The sequence below is a fragment of the Sinocyclocheilus rhinocerous genome, unplaced genomic scaffold (assembly GCF_001515625.1).
Source record: "Sinocyclocheilus rhinocerous isolate Xijiao unplaced genomic scaffold, SAMN03320098_v1.1 scaffold3470, whole genome shotgun sequence".
Classification (NCBI taxonomy): domain Eukaryota; kingdom Metazoa; phylum Chordata; class Actinopteri; order Cypriniformes; family Cyprinidae; genus Sinocyclocheilus; species Sinocyclocheilus rhinocerous.
Window position 1 is genome coordinate 177,867 of NW_015655997.1, and position 16,646 is coordinate 194,512.

At 36.7% G+C, this 16,646-nt stretch overlaps 2 protein-coding genes across 3 annotated transcripts in view; both read right to left on the reverse strand.

Annotated features, from left to right (window-relative positions):
* Window positions 1-13,708, reverse strand: part of LOC107719092 (protein FAM49A) — a 34,222-nt gene extending 20,514 nt beyond the window's left edge. For both annotated transcript variants that reach the window (XM_016526416.1, XM_016526418.1), the window contains exon 1: window positions 13,625-13,708. The gene's annotated coding sequence lies outside the window, so the exon portion shown is untranslated. The remainder of the gene's footprint in view (window positions 1-13,624) is intronic.
* A 232-nt stretch (window positions 13,709-13,940) lies between these two features.
* On the reverse strand, window positions 13,941-15,683 carry fbxo16 (F-box protein 16). Its single transcript, XM_016526437.1, has 6 exons — window positions 15,633-15,683; window positions 15,348-15,463; window positions 15,157-15,192; window positions 14,847-15,053; window positions 14,289-14,453; window positions 13,941-14,201 (listed from the first exon to the last, which is right to left on the reverse strand). Exons 2-6 carry the CDS (start codon window positions 15,426-15,428, stop codon window positions 13,941-13,943), a joined length of 750 nt encoding a protein of 249 aa, XP_016381923.1. The 5' UTR covers window positions 15,429-15,463; window positions 15,633-15,683.
* Window positions 15,684-16,646: the final 963 nt, after the last annotated feature.

A 16,646-nucleotide genomic window follows, 5' to 3' on the forward strand; every position in this document is an offset into this window, starting at 1 on the left:
CAACTATACTACAGCGAGAATAAAAGTTACGTCTTCTTTCTTTGCGTGAACATTTGGGCGGTGTTATGCAAATCTTCCCACATAGTGATGTAGATATGTGGGGGCGTGTTAGAACGAGCCGTTTTAGGTAGGTGTGGCTGAATCTTAACTTTGATAAAGAATATCTCTTTGGATTTGAGACTTTAGTCTTTACAACTTTACAGATCTTCTTTATGCACCGAGAGCTTGTAACACTCCAAAGAGAAAGGAAAAAATGAAATCGCATCATATGACCCCTTTAAGAAAATGGACGAGTCGAAAGTATTATATTAATTTAAGCAATTATCAATAAATTATTCTATAAATTAAATAACAAATAAGGGGTTTGCGATAATGACAAAATATCTCGATATTTTCTGGGATTTTATCGATAACGATAATTAGACGATATTTTGCTGAGTGTGTTACTGTGCTGATATCTTAAGAACTACCGTGGACAGCTGACTCCTGAATTTTTTGATATTTTTCATATTCTTTGTGGTCAGTTCACAGCAGTGACAGAAATTAATCTTTTCCAACAAGTTTTATGGGCATTTTTACCTTTAAGCTATTATTTCTAAAAGTGTGCATCAACTTTGTGAGTCAAATTCTTGCATTTGGGCTTTTACCAAGCAAATGAAATCAGTATCAACAAAATTGATCTTTACAATGCAGAGGAAACACAGACGCTGCATCTGAAGTGGCATTTAAATGTATTTACGCACTGTTTAATGCAGCTCAGAGGGACATGGAATACTTTAACCTGCAGTTACAAATGCATGAATAATGTTTTGATATTTTAAACATAAAACATTGAAAACTGATGTTTGAAATTATTATTAAAAAAAATGAAAAGATACTTTAAATGTGAAATTAAACCCTCCAGTAGGTGGCAGCAAGTCACTGTTAATAAGTGAGTCATTGCGATTGAACCGAATTATTTAAACGCTTGATTCATTCAGGAACGAAACACCGTCATGTTGCTCAGAGACGCAAAACAGTGCTGCTTTTTGTTGGCGTAATAGAGCAAAAGCAGTAAATATGTTGTCTAAAACGTAAGTCTCTTAATATTAACTTCGTGTTTATTGAACTTTTGTATAAAATCAATATCACATTTGTAATCATGTTGACTTTTGGAGAAAAAAACAGCACTCTTCGTGTGATATTAACTATATGAAAGGATATAAATATATACATTTTCTGCCCCCCTTTCTTGAATTATGTGATCATTCTAAATGCATTTTAATAGACCAAGGCTCGAAATTGCGACCATTTTGGTCGCATATGCTCCTGAAATTTAATCTGTGCGACCTCAAAATATATTTGGGAGCATTTGTGCGAGTGCATATAATTGTTGTCGTGCGACCTGTTTTAATTTCTCTAAAAATGTTCAGAGTATGTGCCTTCACCTGTTGATACGGTGACCTGTCTGCCGTTCTATGAAACGTTAGGCTACATAACCAATTAAACTTCATCTTTACATTCTTAACTTTAATGCAGATTTTAGATTGGTTAATATTAGCTGTCAATCACCCAGTCACTGCTTTCCGCTGTCAGGTGACAGGGAGCTAACTACCGCGGGGAATGTAAAGGGCTGAAGAAGAGAGAAAATAAAAAAAGAAACACTGACAGATTTATTTTGTGAACCACCTAAAGTTACAAATAATGGTGCTGGTGATAGCGATCATGTGGTGAATGTTGATCCACCAGCCGAATAGAAGGCGTACAGTTTTCGGAGAGAGTGGTTGAAAGACTTCTAGTGGCTCCGCTATGAAAAAGGTTCTATGCACTGCGTTCACTGTAAAGCCTGTGGGACGGAGTTTGCAGGTAACAGCGTTCGCCACCGAATCTACACATTTCGTAATTGTTGTTTTACGATGTGCGGTTTGACATTATCGAGTATATTGCAAAATCTCCTAAATTTTTGGTGAGTGCTCCTAAATTTTTGCTGGTGCTCCTAACTTTTTGAAGTTGGGAGCACCAGTGCTACCAAGTAAAAAAGTTAATTTCGAGCCCTGTAGACCGATTCATGCAGTGAAAGAACGCACTCTAAATGCGTGCACTAGTTTAACTATATTAACTGACTTCACCTAATGTATGTGTGCAGACTGTGCACTCTGTAGGTGCGTTTTGTTTGCTTTTCGCGATGTACTCGATAATGTCGAATCGCACATTGTTAAAACAACAATTACGATATTATCGCAGACCATATATATTGCACACCCTACTGTTTAGTCTTTTTATCGATCCACCAGTTCACATTTAAAGGGTTAGTTCACCCCAAAATGACAATTCTGTCATTAATTACTCACCCTCATGTCGTTCCAAACCCGTAAGACCTTCGTTCATCTTCGGAACACAAATTAAGATATTTTTGATGAAATGTGAGAGCTCTCAGACCCTGTGTAGACAGCAATGCAACTGTAATGTTCCCAGGTCCAGAAACGTAGTAAGGACATCGGTAAGGACACCTGTAGCATCGTAAAACTGAAGTTGAGCCACTGATGTCACATGGACTGTTTTACCGATGTCCTTACTACGTTTCTGGACCTGGGAACATTGTTTTCAACATTCTTCTCCCCCGAGTTACGTCTTCCGCCATTTTAGAGAGTATCACAACACATATGCACGCTTTCCCATGAACGAAAACAACACTGATTACGTCGATTACGCTCTTGGGTACTCTCAGTTCAGTGGGATTTGAAGTATGACTGAGGGGTAGGGCTGGACAATAATTCAATATCAATATGTATCGCGATATAATTTTTTTCAATAACGGTGATATGATTTTTAAACACATTTCCGATATTTCGATATACATTACCAGTGTTTCCCATACATTGATTTATTTGTGCTGTTTGCTGAGGGGGTTTCTTTAATCCGGTTTCTTTTAAGAGCACCGTAATCTCACAGGCAGCTCACATAAAACCAACTCAAAATGAACACAAAACCTGCCCACCCTTACACAGATTCAAAGAGCTGCATTTGCTAGTTAGTTACAGTGTCACAGAATAGACATTCACAAATAGACATTTTTAAGGAGCTTATTAATGGCTCTTTATCTCATTATTTTGTTTTAACCCACAAATTTTATAGATGTTAACAGTTTTTAACACTTAATATATAAGTACTTAATATCTTTGTTTTTAACAAGTAGGGTTGGGTATCATTTGGGGTTTTTTTCGATACTGGTGCCAAATCCATACTTTTAAAACGGTTCCGGTGCCTAAACGGTGCCTGAACAGATACTTATTAAAGAATAAATAAATACAAATTCCCCCAAAAAATGATGGATTGGCGGGGTTCGTGGGCGGGGCTTCACCTAACATTATACGTAGCAAGGTTTTTTTTTTTTTTTTTGCTTATTTTGTTTTTATAATAAATAAAAAGAAAACAAGTAGAAAGAATAGAAAAAGAATACGGAAAGCTAGTGTTAGAGGGTCATTTTTAAATAAAAATAAAACAATTCAATAGAACAGAAAAAGAACAGATAATGCTAGTGTTAGAAGGTCATTATTTATAATAAATAAAAAGAAAATAAGTGGAAAGAATAGAGAAAGAATAGAGAATGCTAGTGTTAGAGGCTCTTCTTTCTTTATAAATAAAACAAGTAGTTAGAATAGAAATAGAATAGAGAGTGCAAATGTTAGAGGATCAAGTTTTTTAATAAAAAAAAACAAGCAGATAAAATTAGAAGTAGCATTAGAATAGAGAGTGCTAGAGTTAGAGGGTCAAATGAAGATGAAAAAACAAGTTGCTTCTCTTCGTTTTATTTTATTTTATTAGTAGAAAGAGCTAACAAACAGCAACAAGATGTTGATTTATGATAGAGCTGGTACATTAAGACATAAAACTGACCCAGAGTCTAAATATTGTGTTACTTACTGAAAGCAATGTGTCAGCTTCACGTACACAGACACACTCACACTCACACACAGCCATCTAATGCTACAGAATATCAGGTGAGAAAGAGTTTCCTCTGCGATAACATCCATGGAGAAATGTAGCAAAGTGACCGTACTGCACAATGTGTGGGAGTTCATGAGCTTTTGATGCTCAGTGTGGTCTTTGACAAACATCGGAGCAGTGTAGAAAACACAGTGATAAGTCACACCACACAAAAAGTCTAGCCTAACCCATAACAGTGCAGTAAAAACAGCTATTTCCTGTCTCCACAACAACTCCATTAGCTGCAAGTAGCTAATTTCTAGTGGTTTCTCTTAATTCTGCTATTGCTGAGATGGCACTGATAATGGACAAATATCACAGCACTTACTGACCTCATAAGGGGGCATCTAAACATAGGCAAAGAAAAATACCAGATACTGTAACGGCTACACTGTGAATCAGCAAAACACCACACATCTCAATTCATTACTTTAGCAACTTGCTTGCACAATTTCAGAAATAAAAAAAAATGTTTACGAGTAAATTCAATAAATCAAAAGTAGGGCTGTACAATTAATGACACTAAGATATAGACCAGTGTCTGTAATTATTAAAGCATAAAAAGACTGCCATTTAAATATGAAGTCTGCATGTTTTTCATGTCTCTGTCTGTGTGAAGAAGCGGCATCTTTTCATATGAAACTCAGGTCTTGACAACTACTTGTCAAAAGTTATTAAAACTTTATTTAAGAAATATCACACAATCTTTCTTCCATATTTTAATTTTAACAGTAAACCTCTCGTGCAACATTTTGCATGGCAAAAAATAAAAAGAATCATTACATTTTAATTTCATTACTTATTTTAAATGGTGCATTAAATTCTTAATATTTTATGCCTTCATTGGATTACCACTAGACTTGTGCCTGTATTCGGTAATGCGATATATCACGGTAATGAATATGCACGATATTATTATCGTGGGCACTTCTAAATACCGTGAATAATTATATATTACAAATTATTCAGAATTTTGAATGCATTTTAAGAATACTTTTCCCATAAACTGGTCAAAATGCACAACACCGCTGTATGCTGCTTGAAAGAGGCGTGCACACTCTGATGTAAACAAGCGCAGACGTGAAGCACATGGCGGAACATGTGAGAGAAACTCTGGATGAAAGCGCTTTCACTCTCTGACAGCAGATGGCGCTAAACTGCAGAAATAATAATAATAATAATAATAATAATTCATTTAAATGCAGCCGTTACCCCAGAAATCCTGTAAACAAAGCAACTGCACTACTTTCTGTTTCTGAATCGTGTTTAAATGATTTAAACAGCCATTCAGATTTATGTATTCACTATGATGTTCATCACAGCGCCAAATACTTAAATATTTAGACTTAAACTTAATTTCAATATCGTGATAATACCGTATACCGTAATAAAAGCATTAGCAATTAATCGCAACATGAAAATTTTATACCGGCATATCCCTAATTACCACCATTAAAACAGAATCCAGAAAAATTAAAATGGAAAACAAAGAATTAAATAAATAAATAGATTTTATAGGGCTTTATGTTACTCGTTGTCATGGATGTTGTGTCTTTAACTTTGCCAGCCATGTCTATTTTAGGTAATTACACTACACCCTCATACTACACCTACACATCCTAGATTCCTAAATTAAACAGCATATATAGCGTCACATACTGTTAACAAATTGTATCATATTTTTAAATTATGCTTTTCAACAAATTTGCTCCGTAACTGTATTAGAACTTGTGTTATTCAACTCAATTCTAAAGCTTTCCAACTACACAGGGTGGTCTAAAACGCAATCAAATATTTAGTGCCAGTCTAGTGCAGAAAGGTCAGTGAGCTGTGCTTAAAACTGCTTCTTGAATGAACACACCATCAGATGTGATATTCTGCATCATCTGACTAAAAGGCCTGTCATAATAAAAGGCTTTGATTTCTTCAACCAAGAGACTTGTAAAGAGCATAAATGGCTAAAAGGCACAAGGGCTGCTCCACCCTATATAAAATAACAGAGACACCACAGGGTGAGACCTCATGGTTTCATCCATTTTTAAAGACCTCTGTTTTGACTGTGGAGGATAGCAAACCTAAAATTGGGTTAAGAGAACTGTGCCTCCCTCGGGCTGCAGGAAAGGTGACTGAGGCTTGAAGGAGGCTGGTTGATTTTTGCCCCTACATGGGCAATGGTGGGCGGGCAATGTGGCAAGAGGCAGGGCGACATAAACACTGCCACAATGGCCGCCTTGCTTCCTCTGCCATAACACTGCTTAGTGGTGGGCGATATACCGGTTCAAACGGTTTGAATTACCCAACTGGTATGAATAAAAAAAATTAAAAAATTTAAAAATGGCATACTGATACACGTGCCTAAGCAACGTAGACAGCTTTGTGAATTGATAGGGGATTTGTGTTCACATAGCTTCACGGAACAGCGTCAATAAGTGCTTATAGTCCAAAATTGCGCATAATTGGAGAAATGTGGATATATTTACACGTTTACTTCATATTTCTTTAGACAGAATAATGAGGATTAGGTTTCATACCTGATAGAGGTCACAATACAAAGAGGAGAAAATACTGTAGCAATCAGAGCAAGAAATATTGGATGAAAATTCTAAATATTGAAGTAGGGGCGGGGGTTTATATGAATATCTCCAAGGGACACTGACTGTCTTCAGAAAAGTTTAGATAGAATTTTCTTTTCATCTTACCTCCAAATAATGCATATTAAAGTAGTGTTCATAAGCACAGCACTGCTTTGTTTACAGCAGTAACCAAGGAAACAGTGTTCCTTAAGCACCACCTGCTGTCAGAGAGTGAATTTGCTTCTTATCCAGCCCGTCTGCTGTTTTCGTTTCGTTCAGATATGTTTATGTAGCATAATTTCACAAAACTAAAGTCAGACCATTCTGTTTTTGCTTTAAATTGTGAAATTATGCAATCTAATTTAAATCAAAAACTGCACATGCTATATGTAGCATCTTTGTTCGGATCATGATTAAAATGCAGTGGTTTTGCAACGGTTTCATGCATTTTGATTCATATAAAGTCTCAGCCAGGGTAAAAACCGTGCTAAATCATGAAACCGCCAGAATCAAAAAAAAAAAAAACGTGATACAGATTTTTGGTCAAACCGTATTGCACTAATTAGGGGTAGAACGGTTTGCAGGAAAAAAATCGAACCGTACGGTTCTCCACACATGGTTCGGCACGCGCTAGGACCGCGGTTCAACTTAAATCTGACAACGCATCTGTAATATGGTTTGCAATAAATAACACGTAAAACAAACAGGGTTCTGCTAATATATGTTTCTAATTTTCAACACTTAAAAAAAAAAAGATGACTGAAAAGAGGAAAAACCAAAGTGAAGTATGTTCTTACTTCACTCAGTCATTTATTTACTTTATAACAGTAAACAAATATCGGTTCTGCATATCGGTTATCGGGCACATAAACATGCAAATAATTGCTATCGGTATCGGTTATAAAATATCAATATCGGTCGATTACTAATTACAACAACAGCGATGAAAAAAAAAACGTGGACAAACCATTCACTCTTGTTCAATGCGAATGCCATATGCTGGAATATGAGCATTTATCCCGTCATCACCCGGGTGCGCACAGGTTGATATCTGTGTTTAAGCTAAACTCATTTAAGCTTTGCCAGTTTAAACATTTAAAAGCCAGAGAAGATTTGTGCGAGCGCTCATCCCAAGCGCAAACCCGCACCTCAGAACGCGCGCAAATATTAAGCTCTCTCTGAAAGTATTGTGTTTAAATGGACAAATTCACACAAAAATTATGTCAAAATGCCCATCTTGGTAAGTATCCTATAGCGGACATAGCCGGCTGAACGTACTGTATCAGTGCATTCTCTTTAAGTGACAGCACTTTCTTAATATTAATCAAACAGCAACAACAAAGAAATCACTCACTGCTCTTGATTGAATAGCTTTTGTAACTTTAATAAAGATTAATCTTTAATTTATACAGTCAAATATGCAATGCTGTTTTACATTTCATTACTTTGTTCAATTTCTGTACCTAAAAGCTAATGTTAGACCTACCTGAAAAACCCTGAAAATCACTGTTTATTTTATTTGTATACTCTGTTGTATTTATTTGTGCTGTTGCTTGTAGTTAGATAAAGAAAATAAGAATAATCAATTTTTATTTGACAGTATAGTTTTTGCCTAAACATACATAGAGAACTATACCGAAACCGTGACTCTAAAACCGTGATACAAACCGAACCGTGAGTAAGTTGAACCGTTCCACCCCTTAGCACTAACTGTGCTCAATAGGGTCATGATGGGAGGAGCAACACTTCCAAAACAATGCATCCCATTCAAACACCATATATGAACCTTGGGTCCTAACAGTATGAATGTTTATAGTATCTGAAGAAATTTACATTATTCAGATAATGGGTTCTCTTCACTTAAGTAGGAAAAACTTCATCTAGCCGACGTTCTTGGCATTTTGGATTATCAGGCACAGGAAAAGAGTGTGGAAACCACATAGCCTCAGTGCGTAAACTGATGGGGGTTTGGTATTCAGAGACATTCTCCGCAGCTCATCATAAAGTGTGTAGGACTCAGAGGCATACAATTCTTCTTACAGCCTGCTTTTGGTCTGAATAGCACTTCTGTTCTGTGATCTCAGCATCTCAAAAGCACTGAGATACAAAGATCCATGTCGCAGAGTACATGGGGAAGACATGGTCTTCATTGCCCTTCAAGCATAATTTAAGCCTGTACTGACTGTAGGACTGATTAATCAAAATAAAACAAAAAATTGCAATTCTTTTAGCATGGTTATCAAATTGCTGAGGCTGTTATTTAAAGGGGTCATATGATGCGATTTCAATTTTTCCTGCAAGCCTGCCGGCCGCTCCTTCGTCGAATCCGCCGACCGCTCCGTTTTCAAGTTCCTCACTCTAGCACGCCGGCCTCCGCTCACTCAAGCACGCCGTGTGTGACGCTGTGTGTTTCGTTGTGAGATATCGCGGCACGCGTGCAGCAGTGGACCGCGCTTAATTTGAATACACGAACACAGTTTAAAATGGAGTAGAAAAGTGCAAGGTTTCAAAAAAAATTATGAATAGAGCATAATATATAGGCTACAACGAGGTTTAATCTGGCCGCAGAGGAACACAACCGGGGTTGCCTGATATAAAGAGACGTAATCCCCGAAACGGAGCTTCCCACTTGCGCAATACGGAAATATCTGCCAAGTGTGTTACTTGTTATTGTCAACCTGGCAACCATATGTGCGTGCGCTCTCTCCACTGTGGATAAACGCGCTTGCTTTCTGAAAACACAGATTAGCTTGCAGTTTAGCGATCTCACAGACTTCAATACTCTATTATCAGAAAAGTGTAATTTATGAAGTGTTCATTTATGAGCGAGAGAGAGAGAGAGAGAGAGAGAGGCTGTGTATGTATGAATTAACACAGTTTTGCCATGTTTCTCTATTAACAGTGAAGCTGTGGCTTTAAGTTAATTCCTTTAGAAACGATGATGTTACCAGCTCCTTGTTGAGAAACATAATGTAGCTCTTCAGCGATTAAGCTATTTTATTGGTAATATCGCGGGGCAGCGCTAAAAAGTTTGTCTGAGCACACGCAGCGTGATCTAGTGACTAAATGTGTGTGCATGAGGTACAGTGAAGACAGCGCATTAAGTTTAGAACCCTTCTAATTTTTATTTGTATTTTTTAAACAAAGAGAGTGTGCCTAATGATAACCTACCAGCAATGTTAAGATGATTTTAATTTATTAGAACGAGTACATTATTTATGGGCTTAAAAAACAAGATGCAAACAATCAGAATATTGTACCTGGAGGGTAGTGCACAATGTTAACATGAAAAATATGCCATTACCTATATTGCGCTGTGGTACAGTTATGGAGGCCCTTCATAATGCAGAGGTCAACTGCCTGCTCTGCCAATAGTTAGAAATGGCACTATAGTATGCAGGGGTGTGAAGTAACGAATTACAAATATTCACGTTACAGTAATTAAGCAGTTTTTATCAGTAATTGTACTTTTTTGAGTAGTTTAAAAATTGTGTACTTTTACTTGAGTACATTTTAAGTGATGTATCGGTACTTTTACTCAACTATTTTCCTCCATTTGTGGTCGTTACATGCTTATTTTAATTAAATTTTTATCCATCAACGTGATTGGATAGAAGTGCGCACACAACATTTAGTCGCACAGGCAGAAAAAATGGTCGCAGTCTGGAGCCCTGCATATTAAAGTTCATATGTGCAGCTCTGCTTTGTTTACAGCGGAAACCAAGAAAACGCTTTAAGAGCCACCTGCTGGCAGAGAGTGAATCTGCGTCTCATTCAGCTCTGCTGTTTCTGTTTCATGCAGATATTTTTTATGCATAGTTTCACAAAACTGAAGTCAAACCATTCTGTTTTTGCTTCAAATTTCGAAATGATACAAAAAACAAACAAAAAAAATTCTTTACCCTAGTGCACCAGCATTTGTTGCAACAAAAAAGGGGGGTTTAAAATGCTATTAGCTTTGTATCTATTTTTGGATTCCTGACTGACTCTATCAGAAAAAAAAAAATCTGGGTCATGGAGTCTTCATGAACAAATTCATTGTTTCTTGGTATCACAGAAAAAAAGCATTTGGTATTTGGCTAAACTTCCTGTCCAGATAAATAGATAGCAACAAATAATCAGTGAAGCAAAGACCAGGTTACATAAATTTAAACAAGTGAGTCCAAATTAAAGACAGAAAGAGAGAGATGGAGAGAAAGAAAGAAAGAATATCTGGGCTATGATACATTTCATTCACAGTGCTTTCACAGACTGTTACCATGGACAAAAACACCAACATACATAAATCTAAATTCCAGCAGCTGCTCAATTGAATGAAAAAGTAGCATCACTGAGTAGAGCCAGACAACTCAGACGGCCAAGGTTACAGTCAAGTTCAAATGCCAGCTGAGTAGTCAGTTCTAGTAACACTCCAACTCACAGTACGCAGCTCAACACAGAGTTATCACCTACACGATCGCCTGCAGCTAGTAAAACCATGCTTCTGTTCTCAGGCACAACAGTAGGGCTGCAAGCTTTCACAAACATCCTACTTAATATATTGTGTAAAAATATTACCAGTGGTTTCTGCAATCATTGCATTTCAAATAAGCTACTTCCCCCGCGATTAACCTCAGCATAGTTGACTCTCAGTCAGACATAGAGTGGAAATAGAAGTGTAAAACTAGGAGGAAGTTTGTCGAAAGTGAACAACAGAAAATATCACACTGGTGTTGCACAATATATTATATTTCAGAATGTCAAAGATAAGACCCAGGCAAGCAATTTATCTACGTTTTGTCAATATTAATGCATAATGCATACCAGATAATAGACATGCATATCAAATCAGGCTACTGGATGTTTTCTGTATTAGTTAAATCTCCCTGCTGCAATTTGCGGATGAAAACACAGAAATATGTGAGCGTTTATTAAAGCTCAGTTACTAAGCATATTATGATTCTAAGAGTCCATCTGTTTCAAGCCAACAAATCCGGTAATTGAACTGGAAAATTAAATGTCTATTATCAACCAATACATTAAATTACAAAATCTCTTCCAATACCCAATATGATACAGTGCATCGCTAATTTTTTCATGTTGTAATGATAACATTGTACTGTTACAATTATGTAATCAGCTTTGAAAGCTTGACAAATCATGAGTAGACTAATCCAATTACACGTAGAAAACCCAGGACAGCTAAAACAACTGAAAGTGCGTCCTGTTCTGCTGCAACACATGCACTGTATTGAACAGACAAACAACCTCTGTGGATTAACAAGTGATTTTACACATGCCTTGTTGCCAGCTGGATGAGGCAGCGGAAGCCTTTTGGACGACACACAATGCATTTACACACTGCCAAAATGCTGCACATTCACTACAACCATTTGCACTCCCTTTCGCGATCTTTCGCATGCTCTGCCACCGTGCTTGTCATTGCATGAGATGCGTATCAAAGCCTGAAAAAGAAAAATGACTCAGACCAATCAATTAGCTACTCAGCACGGATGAAAACAAAGGCAGCACATGTGCAGTGAAATGCACACTAATTTAGGCCTGAAATATTGTTCTGAAATATTGTTCTGTTCTGTTCAGATGCAGACTGATCAATCTAATGACAAAAAGGCTTAAGCCAACAGTCTATAATCAGAAAAAAAAAGAAAAGAAAAAAAAAAAAAGGAATTTCATGCAGTTTTGCATGGGTAATATTACTGAAAGAGGAAGTACATGTCCACAAAAACTATGCCATTATCAATCTCCAGGTGCTTCTGTGCATTTCTAACCACAACGAAAACTCTGCCAGGATGGGAGACTAGTCAAACTACCCTGAAATAAGATCCTTGTCATTTCAAAAGATATCATGCAAAGCCATACCCAGAGGCTCAACCAGCATGCAGAGCACCGCAGCTGTCGCCATCCTTCTGGAAGCAGGCAGCATTTCACAATTGATCTGGAAAAACAATAATAAATCTAGAAACCCTCTGGCTGTCCAGAGAAACACAAAAACTGAAGCATTGAAGAAAATGGAAGAGAATTATCTCAACAATTTAGAGATACACTTCAAACTATGGGGGTGTCCTCCTTACTTGCCCTCCATCCATCCCTGTACAGGATCCAATGAGTGGGATTTAAGTTTCCCAGCTCTCCTGAGTGTCAGTAAAGGAACAGCTGTTGTGGCCTGAGGTTGACAATAACAACCTGGAACTTCTCTTCACCAGTTTAGCACTTTGAAAGAACCTTTATCCGGAGAAATGCAATTGTATAGACTTACATTTAGTGGATGCTATCATTTTGGACATTTAAATGTCCAACAACAGAAGAAAATGAAAGCTATGAAAAATAAAACAATCTTCCATTTAGCAGACTCATTTAGTTCAAAGTAACTTAAGGCAACGTTAAGTGCTTTACTGTACGATGATATTACTTGTCATTTAAGTCAACTGTACTTGGATTAATCTATGTCAGCAGTCTATATCATTGACAAAACACACATGAATTATATATTACTTTAAGATATAACGCTTTTGAAATCCTAATTTCCATTTAAAAGCCTTTGAGGTGTAAAATCAGATACAAACGTGCTTCTGAATAAACAGCAAGCAGACAAACCGTTGGCCATTAAACACCGTTGCACGCACGAGACTGCCAACTGACAACTAATGTAACAGCCAGCGGGTGGGCTTCACTGTAAAACACCAGGAAGCTCGTCAACCAAACCGATGAAAAAGTACACAAAGTTAGTATAGATACATAATAAATCTGTGACATTTTAACGTCCTCTAAAACTTGTTCAATTTTCATAACCGTTGTCGCAGAAACAGATACCGAATAAATCACTGAGGACTACTAACGCGTTTTTCTTCGATAAAAATTGTTGTGACTGAGGTTTGCTGAAACAAGGCTAAGAGTTAAAGACGTACTTTTTCTACAGTGAACTGGAGTCACACATTCTGCGGCTCTGGGAATATTGAGACGTTTGACAGAGCTAGAGCGCGAGCTAACTATTATTGTGAATAACTTACAAGCTTATGAACGAATTAGAGATTTCCCCCACTATTTTAAATAAGCTAGACACCGTTATATAGTCGTGTTATGCTTACCAGTATTTTCCGCAAAAAGTTTTTCCAGGGATTTCACTTCTGTCAACTCTACCGACTCAACTCCCGGACAGCTCCACCTTCACTTTCCTACCTATTCTAATATGCTGATTTGGTGCTCAAGAAACATTGCTTATTGTTATTAATGTTGAAAACAGTTGTGCTGCTTCATATTATATATATATATATATATATATATTTATTTTAGTTTTTTTTTTTTTTTTTTTTTGTTTTAATTTCTTTCAAAAAAAATTTACTGACCCCAAACTTTTGGACGGTCGTGTATTTATGCGTGTGCAAAACAAAATAAGTTCTTCACTTACACTTTTCTTGCATGCTCAACTGGGTCCAAGTTATCCAAGTAGTTAAAGCGTATTGTGTCAGTGGGATGCCTGTCTGAGTCTCTCCAAGGCGGAAGACCTTTGGCTGATTTCACGAAGCTATTCCCATCTTTACTCTTCCCATGAAGACTTGGGAAGACAGAATTCAACTCCCTGTGACCGATCACAGTAAGTGACCCCTCTATCTCACTGCCAATTACTTTCACCTCAGGGATAATAAACTCTTCCTTCACAGGTGCCTGGAGAATGTGGAAAATGTGAGCCACAAAAAATGACATTTATTCCAGTAGATGAGACTCTAAAACAGCCTTTCAGCGACATCGTACCTTGGGCCTGCTAATGTGAAGCTCCTGCACTGTCTCTATGTAATGCCTCTTCCATACACCTTGTTCAAATGGTGTTGGAGTAAAGGTTATGCACCAGCCTAGTTTCAGACATTTAGGCATCCACAGCTGATCAAGCTCAACCAGGTTTTTCCAATGCCAGCTTACCTGCAAATGAATGTATTACAGTAATTAGAGAATACACTAATGATATACACATAGTCCTGTTCAAAAGTTTAGGGTCAGTATCAGTAAGATGTTTACTTTAATGTTCTAAATTAATACTTTTATTCAGCACAGATGCACTAAACTCATCAAAAGTGACAGCAAAAACATGTATAATGTTACCAAAAACATTCTATTTCAAATAAATGCTTTCTGTTAGTCAAAGAATTCTGAAAAAAAAAATGCATCTGAACGTTAGTGTATTTGCACACAGTAAGTATAGAATATATTTGAGTGTGCATGTAGAAAAGTGTGTTTTATTCATGCCATCAAAATATTCAGACTATTCCAATCATGTTTATTAATTTATTTGGTAAATTTAACAATGACACATACCTGAGCACATCTACAGAGGCTTCGGGGGTCAAGGAATGAAAATATATAGAGTGATATGACCCTGGGAAGGACCCTAGTGAAGTCGAGGGCTTCCTCTGGTACCCAGCTGCTCAGAGTCTGTCTGAGATGTTTCAGCTGACTAGCAGAGCATCTGGAGAAAAAATCTTGCAGCACCTGTTTCCGCTGGCTATCTGTCCACTTCTCAAACTGCGGTAAAAAGGAAGAGGGTTTGAGCATATAATCAACAGAGCAAATAACAAAACCAAGAAACTGTAGACATTGCGATTTTTACAGTAAGTGCATTTCTTACCCACTTTCCAAGCAAATTTCTTCTCTCTTCAAAAACCTGCAAAAGTGTTTACATTTGATATGAAACATTCTACGCTGTAATATCACTGTTTTGGTAGCGAGAAAAAATACACCTGAAGTCAACATATTGAAACTGCAATTCTCATGTAAAACAAAGCAGAAGATCATATACTATATTTTTGGTGCACGTACATGAGCATTGGAGAGCTGATGATTTAGAGGTGTCCAGGTACTCAGTTTGGTCTGCATTTTTGTTCTGGGAGCATGGGGCATCTTTCAGTCAAGTTCAGACGTTTGAGATTCAGCTCCTGCATAAAATATCAATCATATTAGGCACCACAACATTAAGAGCACTTTATCAAAATTACATACCCATGTTAAGACAAACAAATGTGCTGTGATTTTCATACTAGCAACAACAAAATGGTCTAGTCGTACAGTACAATACAGTATAAAAGAGAAAAAAATCAAACCTACAATTTGTAGTAATGTCAACCGGAAACAGTCATGTTAGCTATCATAACGAAACCATTAAATGTTTACTGATCCGATATAGATACCGTGTGTCACGCTCGTTCAACGGACTCTCTTCACTTCGACGGCTTTCAGCCTCACCCTGCTTCATTCTACTACGTTAATAAATCATTCGATTCGCATACGATTCGTTCTTTTGATTCGGATCTTTTAAACGAATCGGTTTAAAATGAAACGGTTCACAAAACCGATGCTCTAATTGAACAGAGTATTTGACTGATGGGACGAAAGTAAATTAAAGGCACAATATGTAAGATTTTTTTATTAAAATATCCAAAAACCATTAGAACAGTGTTATATATTTTGCTGATTTGTGTACTTACATTATCCCAAATGTTTCGTATTAACCGAATAGCAGAAATGTTATAAATAAATAAAAGTATTCGATTCGCAAACGGTTCGTTTTTTGAATCAGATCTTTTAAACGAATCGGTTGATGCTCGTCTAATTGGACAGAGGATTTGACTAATGGGACGAAAGTAAATTAATTTAACCGAATAGCAGAAATGTTATAAATGAAAACAATATATATTATTTTGTAGTATACAGTTTTACTTTAATTTTGTTGTATGAAAGTTTTATCAACATGATATGTGTTTACGAGTTGACTTTATTAAATAGAATTTTATTAATATGTGCAAACACTTTTTCATTTGAGAGATGTACATTAATGTTAGTATTGTTTAATGTAAATGCTAATTATATGTAGGTTCTAAATGAATTCATGTTTTTATTAGCAGCATTGTGGCGGCAACAAACTGGTTTGGGACACGTGAACGTACTATTATTATTATTATTTGAAAAAAAAAAATCTATCAACTTTTAGAACATGTTGTAAATATACCACGCCTCCAGAAGCGACCACTATATGACGTAATAATGTCATCACGTAAAAGAATTAAGAGGCTTGTTTGAGAAAGAAATTCAAATTTATGTTAAGACGATTTTGTATTTACA

Coding starts and splice junctions, on each gene's coding strand:
- fbxo16 (XM_016526437.1), bottom strand. CDS start 15,428: ATGCCCCATGCTCCCAGAACAAAAATGCAGACCAAACTGAGTACCTGG. Junction 15,193..15,347: donor ATCAGCTCTCCAATGCTCAT/GTACGTGCACCA, acceptor ACACTTTTGCAG/GTTTTTGAAGAGAGAAGAAA. Junction 14,454..14,846: donor GCCTCTGTAGATGTGCTCAG/GTATGTGTCATT, acceptor ATTCATTTGCAG/GTAAGCTGGCATTGGAAAAA.